General features: G+C 39.6%; 1 protein-coding gene across 1 annotated transcript in view; it reads right to left on the bottom strand.

The window, feature by feature from the left end:
* Positions 1-1,776: 1,776 nt before the first annotated feature.
* P2RY8 (P2Y receptor family member 8) overlaps positions 1,777-17,818 on the bottom strand; it is a 34,498-nt gene continuing 18,456 nt past the window's right edge. Inside the window, exon 3 of the mRNA XM_048324143.1 lies at positions 1,777-5,976. Within this exon, the coding sequence (XP_048180100.1) occupies positions 4,835-5,908 (1,074 nt within the window). The 5' untranslated portion in view covers positions 5,909-5,976 and the 3' untranslated portion in view covers positions 1,777-4,834. The remainder of the gene's footprint in view (positions 5,977-17,818) is intronic.

The following is a 17,818-nucleotide window of genomic DNA, read 5'->3' as shown; positions in this document are numbered from 1 at the left end:
GCAGGGCAATCACATAATATGACTTCTTCTTAGTACTCCTCCAGCCTTTGACGATTTTAATCCTCGGTTTTTTCCTGGGCCTGTGGTGGTTTGCCTGTTTAGTAACCTACAGTGGATTTCTTTTTCATGTTCTTTTCCAGTATCTCTGGGCTGGTGTACTATGTGCATCCACAACATTCTTGGCAAAGTGTTTTTTAATTATACTATGTGTTGTAAGAAGAGATACTAACTTTTTCTGGTTTTAAGCCGAGATCTCATTACCTTAATATGTTGTTCACCAAGTGTTGCTTGGGCAAAGGCAGTGTAACTCATCCAAGTCAGCTGTTGTACTTCACTGAGGATTTTGTAGGTCTCTTTCCTACCTACCTTATACCGTCTCTTTTCTGAGATGAAGAGTCTTAAACTATTTTACTTCTAAGATTTTAAATTAATATCTTAGATCATACCATATGCTCTTGCCTCGATCTTTTCCAGTCCTTGTTGGTCCTATCTGTGACAGAGGCCAGAAGTGCACAGAGTAAACCAGGTGTGGGTGAGCCATGGATTTCTATGATGCTGATCTGATGAATCGAATTATGGATTATGATTCATAGTGGTCTCTGACAAGCAACATCATTTTATACACAAAGCTCTGACTGGATTTCCCTGTGTGCATTATTTCACACTCACCAAAACTGAATTTCACACACAAATGTTCGTGCTATCCTTCCCACCTTTGGGTATGCAGCATATATCCTAACTGTCACCTTAGAGAAACAACACCCTTGTGGGTACCAATGTAGACCTCATGTTATTTTAAACACTTTGAACTGCAAAAAATGATGAGTTAACTTCAGGATAATCTCTGTCCCTCTCGTGTATCAGCATATATGTAGCCAAACAGACACGGAACCAAAATGGAATATAGTCGGTCTAGGGAACATTTATGACAGCACAGCGTCGCCAGTCAGTTGAGGGAGGTGATTTTCCTGCTTTTCCCTGTGCTGGTGTGGCCTTACCTTGTGTCCTGGGTGCCACAATATAAGAGAGACATAAAGTTCTTAGAGAACATCCAGAGGAGGGCTACAAAGATGTTGAAGGGTGTAAAGGGGAAGCTGTATGAGGAGTAGCTGAGATCACTTGGTCTTTTCAGCCTGGAGAGAGGAGACTGAGGGGAGACCTCATTGCAGTTCCAACTTCCTTGTGAGGGGAAGAGGAGGAGCAGGCACTGATCTCTCTGATGACCAAGAATAGGACCCAAGGGATTGGCCTGAAGTTGTGTCAGGGGAGGTTTAGGTTGGGTATTAGGAAAATATGCTTCACCCGGAGGGTGGTTGGGCACTGGAACAGCTCCCCAGGGATGTGGTCACAGCACCAGCCTGACAGAGTTCAAGAAGTGTTTGGACAATGCTCTCAGGCACATGGTGTGACTGTTGGAGATGGTGCTGTGCAGGGCCGGGAGTTGGACTCAATGATCCTTGTGGGTCCCTTCCAACTTGAGATATTCTATGATTCTTTGATTCCATGACTACTGATTCTGACTGTCCCTTCCCAGTTTCCTCCAATGCCCTGCTCCAGGCTGGGGGTGGGACAGGCTCTGAGGGCTAGGCTACTTCAGAAATGCATAGAAATTAAAAAATATTTGTATTGGTGCACCTATTGGGCAAGGAGAAGGATTCAAGTTAGCCAACATCTCATTGAAGTATTGATACTTTTAAAATTTTTGTGAAGGGGCTATATGTGAACTTCTAATATATATATAAACAAACGTGAAAAAACCTGAAAAAAACCCCACAATAACAATGAGAAACAGACTAATTTTATTTCGTAACTTGATTTCCCTGCCCTCTTCTATGTTTGGAAGTTTTTCACACATGGTAGGTAAAAACAAGGGAATGAATCTTAAATCATGTTCTTTTTTCTATTTTTTTAATTATTATCATTATATGTACAAAAAAGTTCAAGCGCATTCATAGATTAAATTTCTATACGTTAATTAAAAAAACAAAACAAAACACAAACTCCCCTCCCAACCCCAAAAATAAACAGAAGCCTTTATATCTTGTCTTTTCAATAAAATTACATTAACTACACAGTAATGCTTACAAGTAAGCAAGCTGCCCAGGGCTCATATTCCCCAAACTGAGGGTAGTTTGGACATGAACTTCTCAATAACCTCACAAATTGCAATGTACATATATGTGTATGAATTTATATGTTTATATATATAGATGTCAACTCACACCCACTGATCAGGGAGGGTAGAAGTCATTATTCTTATGATGTCCCAGAAGAATATGTTTCCAGGATTAAAGAACAGTATGATGGGCCACTTTTAATAATAATTTATTCTCGTCTCTCTAATAAAAATTCTCCAAGGCTTCATAGTATACACCATCAGACTCGAAGGATTGCTGTTGCTGGGTTCATTTTTATATTCCTTTCTCAAGGAACAATGCCACTGACCCAAAGAGGAATCTGAGCTAACTAGAGGCTAGTTAGTGAAATGGCATGAAGTGTACTTGAATGAGGCATCCTTCCTGTTCCTTTCTAAACATTGTCAGAAGAGAGATGAAGGGTTATGAAGAGCTGCATGAGGCTGGAGGGAATATTTTCAGTCAGCTGTGAGCATCTTTTTTCTCCTGAAAAAGGAACAATTAACTATTTTTTAAAATATAGCAGTTGATGTCCAAAGTGCAAGGTTTCTGCCCTTTTGGCTCTATTTTGTGTCAGTTACAGTTCAGGCACTTTGCAGCATATTTTAGGAGGGACTATGTACTTGAGGACCATGTTCAAGATAAAACAAAGTCTGCATTAGATGTAGGAGAAATAAAGGCTTTCAATGTAAAAATATTTTGATGTTAAAAAAAGAAAAATGAGAGAGATTTCAGTATAAACTTCAAAAAAAGTTTCTGCCACAACAAAATGCAGAAAACAGCTAAACAATTGTGATAGTGAGAAAGCTGGAATCATGTGAAAATTAATAGTGAAAGGTAGCTTCCAGGCAAATTGATGGGAGAGTTTGGCTGGGTTACATATCACTAAGGTTGGCCTTGTACACAGCAAATGTGCAGATCAATTAAAACTAACACTGTGAAATGCCACGAAGCATTGAATGTTCACATTGCCTTGTAAACGGTAGTCCTAGGTCCACTCACATTTATTCTGCTCCAAAAACCTGACAATACTTTAGCAGAAGATAGGACGTTCAAATATCTCACTGTGCATGTTGTGGTTTTCCACGACATTGTGAAGAAAGTCGTGGTAATTAGTGGTGGAAAATTATATTTTAATCATGAGATACCCAAAGAAAAATGGCAGATTTTAAGGGCCTTGGCTGTTGCCTATTACTTAGGCACAGGAGCTCAGGAATCAGTGCAGCATGTGATGTCTGAAACAACTATCCACAACGCTGCAGACAGCTTCCTCCTCAGTGTTGGATGGAGTTGCAGCACAGCAAAATATGGAATAGCTTTGCCTTGCTTGTGAGGGGAACTTGCCCGGTGTTCTCAGGTGGTTTGTGGCTCTCCTCTGTCCATGAAGGTCAAATGTAGGTAAAGAGCTGTAAGTATTACAAGAAAAGCTTTTCTTTTGTCTATTCCCAGTGCAACTTCTGTAGCACTTCTCTTTCCAAGCACACAGGCATTTGTTGAGAGGTGAAAAGAATTACACATGGCGTGGAATATGCAAACAAGCTGTAGAAAGATATTTCAGAGAAGGGTTCCAAATACGCGACCGCTCAATCTACCTGCCATAGCTTTTTTTCAGGATGTTTGGTACAGCTCCCATTCTCAAGACTTATTTTCTTCTTTCTTTTCTTCTTTCTTTTTGCCTGCCTGAAAGAAGTCAGTTTCTGACATCTGGCTATCGTGAAAAGTTTTCAGCTGGTTTCTGCTGGCACAGAATCACTCTCCAGTCTGTGGTTGAATTTTCATTTATCCAGCTGAAAATCTGGTTTATAATCCACACCATCTCTGTAAGGAAGGAAAGCTCACTCCCCAGGCACTGTGTAAAGCTAAAGTCTGCTGAGGGGATGGTTCTTCTATGCATAGCCAACAGTGAACTGGTGAAAATGTCCAGTTGATACTAACCACATACAAGCAGCATTGGTACTGTAACAGGTTAATGTGGGAAAGTCTGTTTCCTTAAAAAAAATGCTCACCACAGTCCTGAGAAATTAATAACTTCAAGAAATGCAGAAGTATTTGCAAACGTTGTTAGTTGTAGCTTTCCTTTCATTGTATGAGATGTTTTGCTGTATAGAATTGAAATAAATAATATGAGTCAACCTAACCTTTTCAAGTGTCAGTGTGGTTTGACTCTGATAAGCAGTTGGGTGAGTATTGTGGTGAATTCACAGTGGCTGTGCATTATGCATTAATGGTAAAATGCCATGCTACTTTTATTCTTTCTTTTATAGAAATACAAGAGAGAAAAAAATATAGTAAAAACAAAACCAAAGATTAGCACATTTCTTAGAAAAACAACTCCCAAACCAGCTTTGGTGTATGCTCTAATTCATGTACAGTAATATTTCACATTCACTGAGAATCATAAGTCTTTGGTTAACTATCATACAACCTGAGAGTGACTTTTGTTCTAAACCTATCCCTTGGTCTTATGCAGCAAGGCTATTTCCAGGCTAACCCTGTTGGATTTGCTTCAGTGCCTTCTTGAATAAACTCCGTTCCTTTAGGACTTCCATTTCTAATCAGAAAATGCTGAAGTGCAATTTAAGTATAGCTTGAGTTCTGTCACTGGAGCAAGGTATTTTGAGCATGGCCATTCAAAAGGAAATGTCTTCTGTGTCTACTCATGAGTTTCACAGGTGTCTTTCTTCTGGGAATATCTAAAGCTAAAAAACGCTTTCCTGCCTTTGCAAATTGACCTTTACTCCCTCTAACCCATCCATAGGTCCACTTGACATTGATCTGACTGACATGGTCCTGCCAGAGAATAAACTTTCCCTTCTGTTTTCCAAGCTGTCGCTGAGCAGCACCGTAGGGCAAAACAATTGCATGAATTTCTGGTAAAATTCTTTTGATGCAAAATAATAAATGAAGGGGTCTATGCAGTTGTTGAGGCAACTGAGGCACAAGGTGAGCTTGTAGGCAGGGTACAAACTGCTGTTGTAAAATAGGCGGCTGATCATATGTGCAAGTAGGATGAAGTTATTGGGGGCAAAGCAAGTGATGAACACCAGAAGGACAATTGTTGCCAGGTATATGGATCTAGTCTTCTGCTTATTACCATATCTGCTCGATGTCTGAATTAGCTTCCTAATGATACCAATGTAGCATCCAACTGTTACAATAAAAGGGATCAGGAAGAGCAAAATGAATAAAGTGAGGAGAAAGGCTACCCAGGCTGCAAAGGTGGGCAGCATATCCCATTTTAGGACATCAAAACAGGTTATAATCCCTAATTCTTTCACTTCATAGGTCAGATCTGTAGTTTCTAGTGGGTAGAAGGCTAGTAGCAAGAAAATCCACATAGCTAGGCAGGCAGCCAAGGCATACCTTTTTCTTCTCCACTTGATCAGCTTCAAGGGGTGTACCACACCCATGTACCGCTCCATGCTGATAAAGGTCATGGTCAGTATGGAAGAATACATGTTGGAGTAGAACATCACTGTCACAAGGCTGCAAAGAGTCTTGCCAAATGTCCAGTCATTATTTTGGATGTGATAAATAATCTGGAAGGGAAAACAGCAGGCCAGCATAAGGTCTGTGATGCTTAAGTTGATCATGAAGATAACAGAAGGTGTTTTCGGTTTGATGTGACTGCAGAGCACCCAAAGGGAGAACAAGTTGCCAGGGATGCTGATTAGAGCCACCACTGTATACACAACTGGGAGGGTGATGGAGACAGTTTTATTCTGGAGCATTGCCAGCGTCAAAACGTCCAGGTGGGATTCGTTTTTAACCATTATTCACAAGTGGGTTGTTGATCCCTGTAAGCCAGCTGGATCGTATCATGAAAACTTGGCTTGAAAACCTAGAGGAGAAATGTCAAGTGAGAAAAGCAAAATGTCAAAACAGAAATTAAGAACAAAATTCCTCTATTAATCAAGTAACAAAAATTCTTTAGTTTGACAGATTGTCTCTGAATGCACTGAATCTATTAAAATTACTTTCTGAAAATTCTTGTCTCCCTCCAAATCATCATAATATTTTACCAGTCTCACTTCTTCCTATCTTGGAACAGCTACCTTTCCCCTGCTGAATGGTTTTCTGATACTTAGAATCATAGAATTATTAAGGTTGGAAAAGACCTCCAAGATCATAGAGTCCAGCCTTTGAGCAAACACCACATGTCAATTAAATCATAGCACTGATTGCTGTTAACCAGCACCCCCAGGTTCTTTTTCACTGGGCAGCTTCCCAGCCACTCTGCCCCAAACCTGTAGTGCTGCTTGGGGTTCTTGTGACCCAAGTGCAGGACTTGGAATTTTGCCTTATTGAACCTCACACCATTGACCTTGGCCCATCAATCTCTCCTATCCAGACTGCTCTGCAGTCTATTCATTATCACACCTCCTATGTTACTGTAATATAAAGAAAATCACATATCACAAGTTGAAATTCAATTGATGTCTGCATGTGATCACTAGTCCATAGATTCTTCATGAGCTAAATCCATCATATCTACTCTAGATGTCATGACCTTGATTTCTGTAGTGCACAGTATCTTCTGACCTTCCCCCCCCCACAACTAAAGAGTGATCCATTTCAAGTAAGGGCTGGATTTAAAATTTTTTTCATTTGTTTTCAGCTTAGGGAAAGGAGAACATGCATTCAGTGACTCTTGCTATATTTATAATATAAACAGAATGTAAGGAAAAAAACCATGAGAACCAGGGACAGATTGCAGTTGCCGGACTGGTTTACAGGCTGGAGAAGCTTCCTTCTACCAAGAAGAAAAACTATTGAGCTTCAGTTTCTGCAAAATGTAAGTTATTTAAAAACGTTCTGTTTGCAGCTGTCTTATTTGCATCATCTGTAATTCTGCAAAATTAGTTTCAGTTTTGCAGTCTGCATAGCAAACCTATGCTTTCACTGTCTGGTTTACACAGATCTTTCTTGGCAGATGCAATAGCTCATGGTTTAGCCTATTTATTTCAAGCAGCGTAGTAGCATTCAGCAGCTGCAGGAAAGAACCCATGCCTCAGTGTGCTACTTGTGTGCTTGCTTTCGTTAAGCTGCAAGTACAGAGAGGCAGTTTCACAAAAGTAGTGTTGAAAAAGTGAAGAAATGGCAACGAATGCCCAGAAAGGCAAAGGAGAGATCTGTGGTAGGTTCTGTGAAGAGTTACAGTAAGGGCTGAAGAGGTGCCAGGCCAAGTCAGACAATAACTGTGGGCACATCTCTGCTGTTTAATAACAGGCAGAGAGTGGGTTCAGGCACACTCCCTTGTGGACTCTCATCACCTGCACCGTTCATTCCAAGCATCTTGTTGCAAGACAGCCCTGCTGTAGGAGGTTAGCTAAAAAAACAGAGGTGCCAGTTGGTGTCACTTAACATCATATCTTGTTAAAAAAGACCTTTAATTTGTGTGGTCATAGACCATGAGCAGTGTAGCTGGTCAGTCTCTCAAAGAGCCCAGCCCATGGTGCTGGGAAACTCTATAGCTGGAATTAACTATTCTGCCAAAAACTGTGCTTTCTGAGAGAGGCTTTTACTGAAAAGCTTTATGAACCATTGGTGGTTCCTGAGACCTGGCAAATGTGAAGTCTCTACTGGAGGCTGCAGTGCAGTAAAGAGATAATCAACTCAGAAAAACCCAAGTGCAAATCCAGAAAAAGGTACAGCTACAGCAGCAAGCTGCTCAGTGGGGGTTTAGTGAGGTTCTTTCTTGATCTGATCTATGTGACATAGTGCTTCAAATGTCAGCTAAAAATATTCAGAAGTGGTGAGAGTCAGTATCAAGAAAGTGATATTGACTAATGTTGCTTCCAGCTGAGTTGTTGGAAGCCTAGAAAAAGGAAAAAGAAAATAGGAATTGCAAAGATGTCAGAGATGTACATATATCATGCGCATGACACAGAGCGAAGTAGTGAAGTGATCATCAAATGGGCACAATTGCAAAAAACCCTTTGAGCCAAATCTGTTGCAAATGAAATTCAGTTCTTGTCAGGGGAGCTATATCAAGAATTAAACTAATTCTTCATTTTTCAGGCTAACTTGAAAAAGCTCTCACTGTCACATAACTCTTGGGGAAAAAGCCTTAATGCTTTCTATTTCAACTCATCTGTCTGTGTCTTACCATAGCAAATACTTATTCATTAAGTCTGTTGCCTCAAAAATCCTTCTCAAGTAGCACCCCTTTGTGCCTAACAACTTAGTACTTCTCAAAACAAACAGAAAATTGTTGTCTATATCAGAGTATTCACAGAGCTCTAATAATATACCTTTGCAAGTGAAAGGTATTTGCTGTCACAGGCCCCTAGATACTAATCCTATGTACTTGGGGAGGTAGGAGTATAGGTGAAAATTTCCATTAAATCTGTCACACTGGTCATAAAGCTATCTAATATGTCTTACATTTTAGTTTGTGTTAATCTCAAATGTATTTTCTTTTGTACTTGCTTTTTCTGAGAGTACATCTTGATAAGAAGGAGATAAAAAAATGCACTCATAGGTGCTGCTGAATGCAAAGCAGTGTCAGCATTCATGGCCTGGCTAAAGGCAAATTTTATGCACTCGTAGAACGCTACTGTCAATAAAACATAAGTACCTCCAGATGCAGGCACCTCTTGAAGTTGAAGGACACCAGACTTTGTGGTTATGTGCCTAGAAGAGTTCTCCAAAAAGACCTACCCAGGTCTCCTTGACATGGTTTTCAGTAATAAAGATGTCCATCACAATGAGCAAAAGAAGAATGCTGTGGTGTTTCCTTTAGAGTCTTCTGCAGGGGAGAAGGGGGCATGCAAAGCTCACAAGACTGATGTCACATGTCATTCTTGAGGGCAGTTAGTCTCTTGGGGAAATGTGGAGTACAGAAAATCCTCCTCCCAATTTCGTTTTTCCTTTTGCCAGGTTCTCTCAGGATCTAAACCCAAATTTCTTGTCAGGAAAGCCTGGACTAGATGAAATTTCTGCTCTGATTCACCCTTACTTGTAATAATTTGCTTTTTAAATGCCCAGCAGTGTGGGGTTTGGCTGGGATAATTTTCTTCACAGTGGCTGATATGAGACTATGTTTTGGATTTTTGCTGAACACAGAGTTGACAATAGAGAGATATTTTTGTTATTGCTGAGCAGGGCTTACACAGAGCCACCACACTGCTTTTTGTAGTGCCACGCTGGCAAGAAATTTGGGGCTACATGAGAGAGTGAGAGGAGACACAGACAGACCAAAGGTGACCCAAACTGACCAAAGGGATATTCCATACTATACAAGATCATTACCAGTATATAAAGTAGAGGGAATAAGGAGGGACCATTTGGAGTGATGGTGTTTGTCTTCCCAAATAACCCTTTCATGTGATGAGGCTCTGCTTTCCTGGAGATGGCTGAACACCTGTCAACCCATAGGAAACAGCAAATTCATTCCTTGTTCTGCTTTGCTTGTGTGCACGGCTTTTGCTTTCCCTATTAAATTGTCTTTGTCTCAACCCACAAGTTTTCTTCCTTTTACCCTTTCAATCTCTCCCCAATCCTGCCTAGTGGGGGCTGAGCAAGCGACTGTGTGGGGCTTGGCTGCTGGCTGGGGTGAAACCATGACACCAGGTTAAGCTGCTGGAACCACAATGTACCATTTCAATGTACTTTACCGCCCCCATTGCTGCATCTATTGGGGTTTAGTCAATGCTGTGTTTACATTTTCATCTTGTTCAGGTTAATTTTGTGTCCTTCCCTCACTGCACCCACAATCTCTGTCTATCTCTTGTGGTTTAATTTGAAAATGTAATACATCAAGAGAGAAAAGATGCTCTCTTTAGAGGTTTAGAGTTAGAGTTCTCTTACTTTTTATGAGTTGTTTCCTTTCAATTTCAGGTTTCAAACACAATTTGAATCAGTGAAGCTTGCATGGATTTTAAAACACCCACCCTAAGATATGGTTTCATATGCATAATCTGTAAAAATATAGTTCTGTTACATAAATTTCCCTGTTGGAAATACATGGTTTTGCTTTGGTTTTGGGAGAGCTATATTTAAAATATGACAGACCAATGGACATAAAGATAGACTGAAACAAAAACTCAATAAGGATTCTTCAAATGACATGATCCAGTGTTATTGACATTTACATCAGTCCTCAAGCTTCTGACATAGAAGGAGAAATGTTAACCTATTCTGCTTGCCTTATTTCTGAAATATTTAGTGGATGGATGTATATTAGTCTCATATGAAGTACTAAACAACCTCTGGAGTAATACTCACTAAATCCATGTAGGATTTTTTCACTACTCTTTGTACTCACTGGCTCATGGCACTCGGCACAGAAAACTCAGTTGGAAATTCAGTGGCATCAGGTTTTCATCCAAGCTGTAACCATAAGCTAAGGTGATAGTTGCTTAACACTTTTCTGACAGGAATAGTGATTTCTTTCCCTTCAATTGACAAAAGATGATAAATAAAACATTAAAGGGTATACTAAAAATCAAACAGTAAAAAATCACAAGATATCTATGTTATTTCTTTGCGATGGAAGGGTAACCATAGAGATGTCTCTATTTTTAGAGAACTGCTAAATTAAACTGATGTGTTTTCTCTCTTACATCTATTATCTTCCTGTTGTCAATGTCAAGTGCACCTGTGAAAAAGACTGAAAAGCCCACGAGCAAAGTCAAAATGGGAATTGCCAATTTATAAAAACTTTTGAGATCTGTTTTGTAATTTGAGATGGAAAAATAAATCTCAAAATATATCATGCAGCAGAAAGCCTTTCAAAATCTATTGTGTTTCATAATTTTTGGTTCACTACCTGTCAAAGCAGTATTGCATAGGGAAAAAAGTTCTTGTGGAATAAACTCTTTGATATTGTTACACTTTTAGAAAGACACCCTTCTAGCTGAGGAGTGTAGGATGGCATGCTTCAGATTACAGGAAAAATAAGCTGAAATGCTATTTCAACTCAATTGCAAATAGATTCAGAATGAAGCAAAGTGAAAGCACAGATTTTATTGTAAGCACTTAGAAAAATCCTCTTAATAGTTTTTCTTCAAGTGTAGCTGAAGAATGTATTTTGTTTTTTCTTAAAAGACTGCTTTTTAGAATATTTTTATGGGTTTTTTTTACTTACTCAGTTTAATACTATTACAAAGCAGTAACAAGAGCTAAAGGATTAAGATAGTTTATGTCTACCTAACTGTAGATAAAACTGGAGAAAACTTACGGATTCTCAGTACAGAGCTCCTGCTGGGTTTTCAACCCCTCCTGGACTGTCTGAATTACTACTGAGATGAGTGAAGTGAGTAAAAGCACATAAAACAAATGCTTAATTTCTATTGTAGACTGAGTATGAGGAGAAGAAGGAGTCAGGAAGGCAAGGAGCCAAGAGTCAGTAATCTCAAGCTGTGGGAAAAGTGACAAACACTTTGATACTTAGATAGAGTAAGGGGTTTTAATATGAGGAACAAGAAAAAAAGTGCACTTTTGTAACACTTCTCAAGTACAGTTCCTAAAGCATCATTCATGCGATTCAGAGAAACACTTCTGCAAATGTTCAAGTTCACCAAACTGAGGAATGTAAATGAGTTCATCCCCGATTGAATGTTTCCTAAACTGAATGTGGGCCTTACCGAAAGAGGCTGCAGGTTTTGTCTTGATGGTTCTTTCTCACACTTGCAATAAACTTTCATGCAAATTTTAGCTTGCAGGGTTACATCTCTACATCTCTAAAAGCCAAGACCTTGGTTCACTTCGTGAAGATGTGAACCTAAGTCTTTTAAGAAATTTCTTTGTATTTGGGCTTTCTTGTTCGCCTAGCCAATTGTTTTCCTATGGTTTTGTTCTGAGCATCATTATTACAAAGGTCAGAAACTGTTGCCAAGCCTGTAGTTATGTTATCACACAGGCATTATTTGGTGTTGTAGCTTACCTTCTTTTAAGAAGAAATACATTTGGGAAATGACACTTCTAACCTCTGTGAGCTTGTGTGTGCAAGTATTACCGAGCAAAAAAAAACAAAACAAAACAAAACTGAGAGCATCCAACTAGCTCTGATATTCCTGGCCTTCCATGCCATAGATAACTCAGATAAAGGACATAAGTAAACCATACGTATTCCTTCACTGCAAAAGTTGGCATATTTTTTACAATGAAAAAGTTACACTATAGTCATTATATTAATCAAAAACTCTTTCAGAGACAAATGTCAGTCTTTATCTCAGTACACCCAGACAAAGCAAACCCTATGGTGGTTATAGCTCTGACCTCAAACAGTCAGGGCAAGGTAAGACAAGAGTGTCTTCTCTCCACAAGGGTTTCACATTGAGAGGTAAAAACCCCTCTATTTTTTCAGCAGGAAAATATAGGAGCATTACCAGCTTTCATGCAGTGGAGGGGTGCATACCTCCACCTGTTAGAGCATGTTAGCTGTATCACTGCAAAGAAAAAACACTTTATTCAAAAGTGAAGAAAAATAATGCTGTCATTTCTGCCTACTAGGGAGTGCTTCTGTTCTCCAGCCTGACAGAGTGCAAGCAGGCAGTTTCCAAGATTGAACCAGAAAATTCTTACTGTGAATTTTAAATATACAGATGAAAGACAAAGAAACTCCACAAGCAAATACTGCACTGAATCTTCAGAACTAGCTAAGTAGTAAAATTAACTGTACAAGTCTACTTTCAGATTTCCTGTGTCTGTCGTGGACTATGCAGTTTTGCTGATAGTTGAATTTTAGTTCACTTGAGTCTTCACCTTTTCTAACTATAAATCAGCAAAGTCAGGATTCTGTGCTGGTGTTAGCAACATTCACCCTAATTTAGGTATGATTTGCATAAACACAGCCACTGTCATCTGTGTCAATAAGCCAGTTCAGAGCAAAACTCATCAATGTGGTCTTTAAAAGTTTATTTCTGCAGTAGTCAGGTTCTTGGAAATAGTAAGTCTGTGGGCCAGTATTGACAACTCTCAGCATCTAAAGTATGATTTTACAGTTCAAGTGCTAGTTAGATTACAAAATAAAGCAGTTTGCAATTTTCTTTATCAGTGTGCAAGGCAGCTTATAAAAATGCTATGAGCAAAACCTTAGGTCAGTTGAAACCCAAGCTGTGTAACTCTACTGATAGATTTTTTAGGCTGGTTTAAATTTCAGCCAGAGTAAGCATCCCAAATGGGATTTAAAGAGGTTCCAATGTAGGGGCTAATTGCTAGAATATTACATATATGTTGGTCTTTCCTACATAAGCAGACTTTTTAAGCTCAATTTTTTGAAGACTGATATTTTAAACAAGATTAGCAAAGCTAAGACAACAGAAGAGTTCAACATAACAGCTCAGGAATTGGTTCTATAGGACACTCTGTGATCACTGCCCATATACATACTCGTATTTCCCAACAACACAAGGTAACTTGCCTCTGGGTGAAACAATGCTGTCTTGCACAGGGAGGAAGAGCCATGCAAGCAGTTCCTGAAACTGCTGATTCCTGGCAGGGAACCTCCACTTAAACGGACTGCTGTGTTTGTCAGATGGTGCATGGCCATGAACAGCCAGCTTGTAAACCTCCTTTTAACTACTCTGGCAGACATCCTGCATAGTGTGGAGTTATCCTGTGCCAGAGGGCCCTCCTTCAGGTACCTTGGCCTTGACTTGTGGCAAGATGGTGAAGAGACATGTTTTTATAGAACTTTGACCACAGAAATACCTGATCTAATTGAAATTTAAATAACACATGAACTGATTTCCTTTATAACTTTAAATTTTTAAATATTATCTGTATCCAGGATTGACAGAGAATGACTTCTGGTCAGTAACTACTTCCCTCTACAAGTAATTGCCTCACATAGCTGTTGTGAGAGTCAGAGGAAAAGTGTAGTTGATCATTTCCCTTCTGACCTCAAATTCCAGGAAAAGAATTTAATAGTTTATTGGCACAAGGCATTTGTGGTAGGCAATATGACAGATTCCTAAGAGAGAATTCCTCAATCTTGAGAAACTTGGTGGTCTTACACTGAATCTGTATGGTCCAACTGGCATTTTACAGCAAGCAAATATATATAAATATACACATGTATAAGCATATGTGTGTATATATATTCTATTTGAAATCTGTACTTTCTATCTTTTCATCTCTCTTTTCTGTGAAGCTCTCTGCGTTTCCTCTCCTGTTCAGTCCACAAAGGAATTGAGGTAGAGTTGCCTGAGTGCTCTTGAAGATTATCTTTAGAGATTAAAAAAAAAAAAATAAAAGGAAGAAGAAAAAAAAAGGAAAGAACCTCAGATGTTGTTTTTTCTCATACTTGCACTAAGGATATGAAGGTCTGTAGCTGTTGATCAATTCAGCTTATGATGGAGCTCATACACAGGACAGGCCACCAAGTTTTGCAGGTGTACTTGGAAGGATAATTTGGTGTGGTATTTGGGAAATGTTTTGAGCAAAACATGTAGAGTAATTCTAACATCCATATAATGTACTGGGGCCAGAAATTGGAAGCAATATTTTTAGGGATGTATCAAATAACTTGGTTGAGCATGTAAGCTGTCTTCAGATGGGCCTTCTTCCACTGCTTCCACTAGTTGGTCTCAGTACATTCAAAACATCTTTCTACCTCCTAGATAAATAGACGTGTCTCAAAAAGCCTGTGCTGGATCCATAACAACTGATGACTTGTAAAAATACAGGATGAATTATTGTTCCTCCTATTAAGTAGGAGGAACATGAAAATGCAAAACTCTTTCCACAGCAGTAGTACTAAGTGGCAGGATTTGGGTATAGGTGGGCTTTCCTGCCTGGTCTTTGCTACAGCTATGGATTTATCATCCATAGAAATCTAAGTATCTATTTTAGGGTGAGTTGGAAAGTGTTTACTGTACTGGGTGGATCTCCAGTGACTGCAATATTTGCATACATAGTCACTTCCACAGTAAATGCAGGTGTTTGAAGCTGATTCCAGCCTGTTTTAAATATCCTGTTGATTCAGATCCCAATTTCCTGGAGACCCATAATTGCCTAGATTCTGTCAAAATCTGGACTAGTTCACTAAAACATAATTGACCCCTTTCACACTTGAATCACTCAGCTGGTACTTTTAAATGACCAGGTCAGCTTCTGTGTGAAAATGAAACAGGATTGGAACAGGATAGGATCAAATGAATTGTTTTATCTGTATCCATCTTCTTCCACCTGTGTGTTGAAACCCACAGTCAGTTTTACATGATCATAAGGACTCAGAATAAAATTTATTTTGTCTTCTGGTCCTGCTGTAGTCCTTGCTCAGCACATACCATTTAGCCCTTACTGGCAGGCCACATACTAGACTGACCACTCTGCTCTCTCCCCAGGTGCCTTCTGCAATGTTCTGGCAGTGAACTCCTGCAGACTGGGCATTCTCCTGACTCTCATGTCAGTTTGGAGTAATTCTCATATCAGCACTAGTGAAAACAGTCTTGGCTGAAAAATACGAGACCAGGGGCTCTGTAGGAGCTAAACTGATGTGCACTGTGCAGCTTTCTTGCATATCTTATTCTGTGCTCCCGAAAGGGCAAGAGGAGTTAGATATACAGAAAGAATGAGCCTCGCTTCCTGTCAAACTGTACCTCTTACTGGAAGGCTTTGACCCAAAAATGGGCTGCTGGAGGCACTTTGGTATGACTGGAACTGATATTGCGTTCAGCCATTTGCCTGTACCTCTTGTCAATTCCCACTGAAAATAGGTGCCTGCATATATTTCAGGAGGAGAGGTGGGCCTGGGCTGTCAAAGGGCTAGGAGGCAGCAGTGTATGCGATCCAAGGCAGTGGGAAATGTGAGCTCATTTCCCAGCACTTTAGACTATGCTTCCTTTCCAGCTTGGCCGGAAGGGACTGGTGGTTAGGGCTCACCTCAGGTCATCTCCATGAGAAATCTTGCGCTGTCACAGGTCTTTCTTTTGCCCAGTTTCTTTTACTGCTTATTGTCACAGCTCAGAATGTGAACCCTGAATTGTACTACTGAGCTATGTATGAGCTGTATTTTTCCAGAGTGATGTTCAGTTGCTCACGTATATGGTCACGTATAAGTGGTTGTGGTTCTCTGCTAGAAAAAGTTTCTTCATTTTTTCAACATTGCCATCAACATTCAATAGTATTTAAGCTACATCATGGGGTACCATGGCTGATTCTGCCTTTTAATTATGATCATATAATCAATGGAGGCCCAGTGGCTTGACCAGGATACTTTTATCTTAGGAGCAGACCTGTAAGTCTGGTGTTCATGCAGCTCGCAGTGAAGTCTGAGGCAGCTCTGTGTGTTGTATGCACAGCACCTCGGAGCTCTATGTTCCATAGGTAGGAGCAAGATCATTGTTTCCAAGCTTGTGCAAAATCACTTTGTTCACCTGCTGAAAGAACTGAAAATTGGCTTCTCTTCTCACAGCTTAAGCTTAGCATCAATAACTGCAGCTGTGCTGGTTGTGGCTGGCACAGGGCACAGTATGGATTCACAAGTTCCTGAACAGTGCAGAGCTCATCTACCCAAAGGCACAGTGCACAGGTATCAGGAACCTCAGAAACAGCAGCCTACAGGAGCAGATACGACCTAGTTTTAAAAGTAGTGTCGTATATGCACAGAAAGGAGGAGCAAGGAGCCAACAGTATTATTACTTTCTCCCTGACCAACCCTTAACATGTTTTTCTTGACTTCTCCTCAGCTTGGAAAGGTGATACCAGTTAGAGGTATGACTGGTAACATACAAGAAGTAGAGATTATAAAAAGGGAAAAAAAGGAAAAATATTTCTAAGAAAAGCTTCACCTTTAATCCAGTTTCTTTGTGACTACTTGAGCTGTCACACTAATACAAAGAGATACAACAGGAATAGCACCCTGAAAACACATCTGCTTCATTCCTCTCAATATCCTTGAGTGCAGGTGAGATAGCAAGTCAAAGTTCAGCTTTTCAGCTGAACCTGACTGCAAGTGCCATGGTATTCAGGGTTTGGTCTTCCTCTCCAATCCTCTCTGCACTTAAATAACTTAAATGTGAAAATAAGAGAGAAATTGGATTCTATCCTTGTCTAAGATACTCTTTCTGCTTGGAGAAGTATGTAAGTGCCCTCACTATAGTCAGATATATGCCAATACATTATTATAATGAATGCTACCTATGAAATAATGTCAGAAGTCAAACATGTTCTGCAACTGGTTTTTGTGGGAAAGTGAGTCTCCAAAATCCATTAGAACAGATTCTTATTGGCATTACTTGAGTTCCTCTTTATTGCTAGCAAAATGTCTTGAGATATCTTTATTTTTGCTGTTATGCAAATCATTACTGGAAATCTTGCTGTCTTGAGAAGAAGTGCTGCTGAATACACTGGGCTTTAAAGGGTGTTATTTATTAACTGTGCACTAAAAATTAGTGTCTTAATTATAATTTTTATGACCTTGGTATTTAGCCCCAACTTAATAGAGATAGTTTTGTGTATTCCATTTGCCAACACTCTGTATCTCATAATCACTTCTATTACATATATCTTGTGATCTGCTATCTTTAGGCATATGGGCAAACAAACACGTTCTTGCAATGAAAGCAGAGGTGTGGATCCATATCTCATCAGTCACTCTGTGTATTTGATTGCACTCATACAAGCAAAGGAGGTTGCATACCACTTTTGGATGAAGTTTTGCAAAACAGCTCCCGGTTACCATGTGAGAAAGTGTATCTTCATTACTATACTGCAATCAATATATTACCTCC

The sequence above is a fragment of the Corvus hawaiiensis genome, chromosome 2 (assembly GCF_020740725.1).
Source record: "Corvus hawaiiensis isolate bCorHaw1 chromosome 2, bCorHaw1.pri.cur, whole genome shotgun sequence".
Taxonomy (NCBI): Eukaryota; Metazoa; Chordata; class Aves; order Passeriformes; family Corvidae; genus Corvus; species Corvus hawaiiensis.
This window is presented reverse-complemented; position numbering and strand designations above follow the sequence as displayed.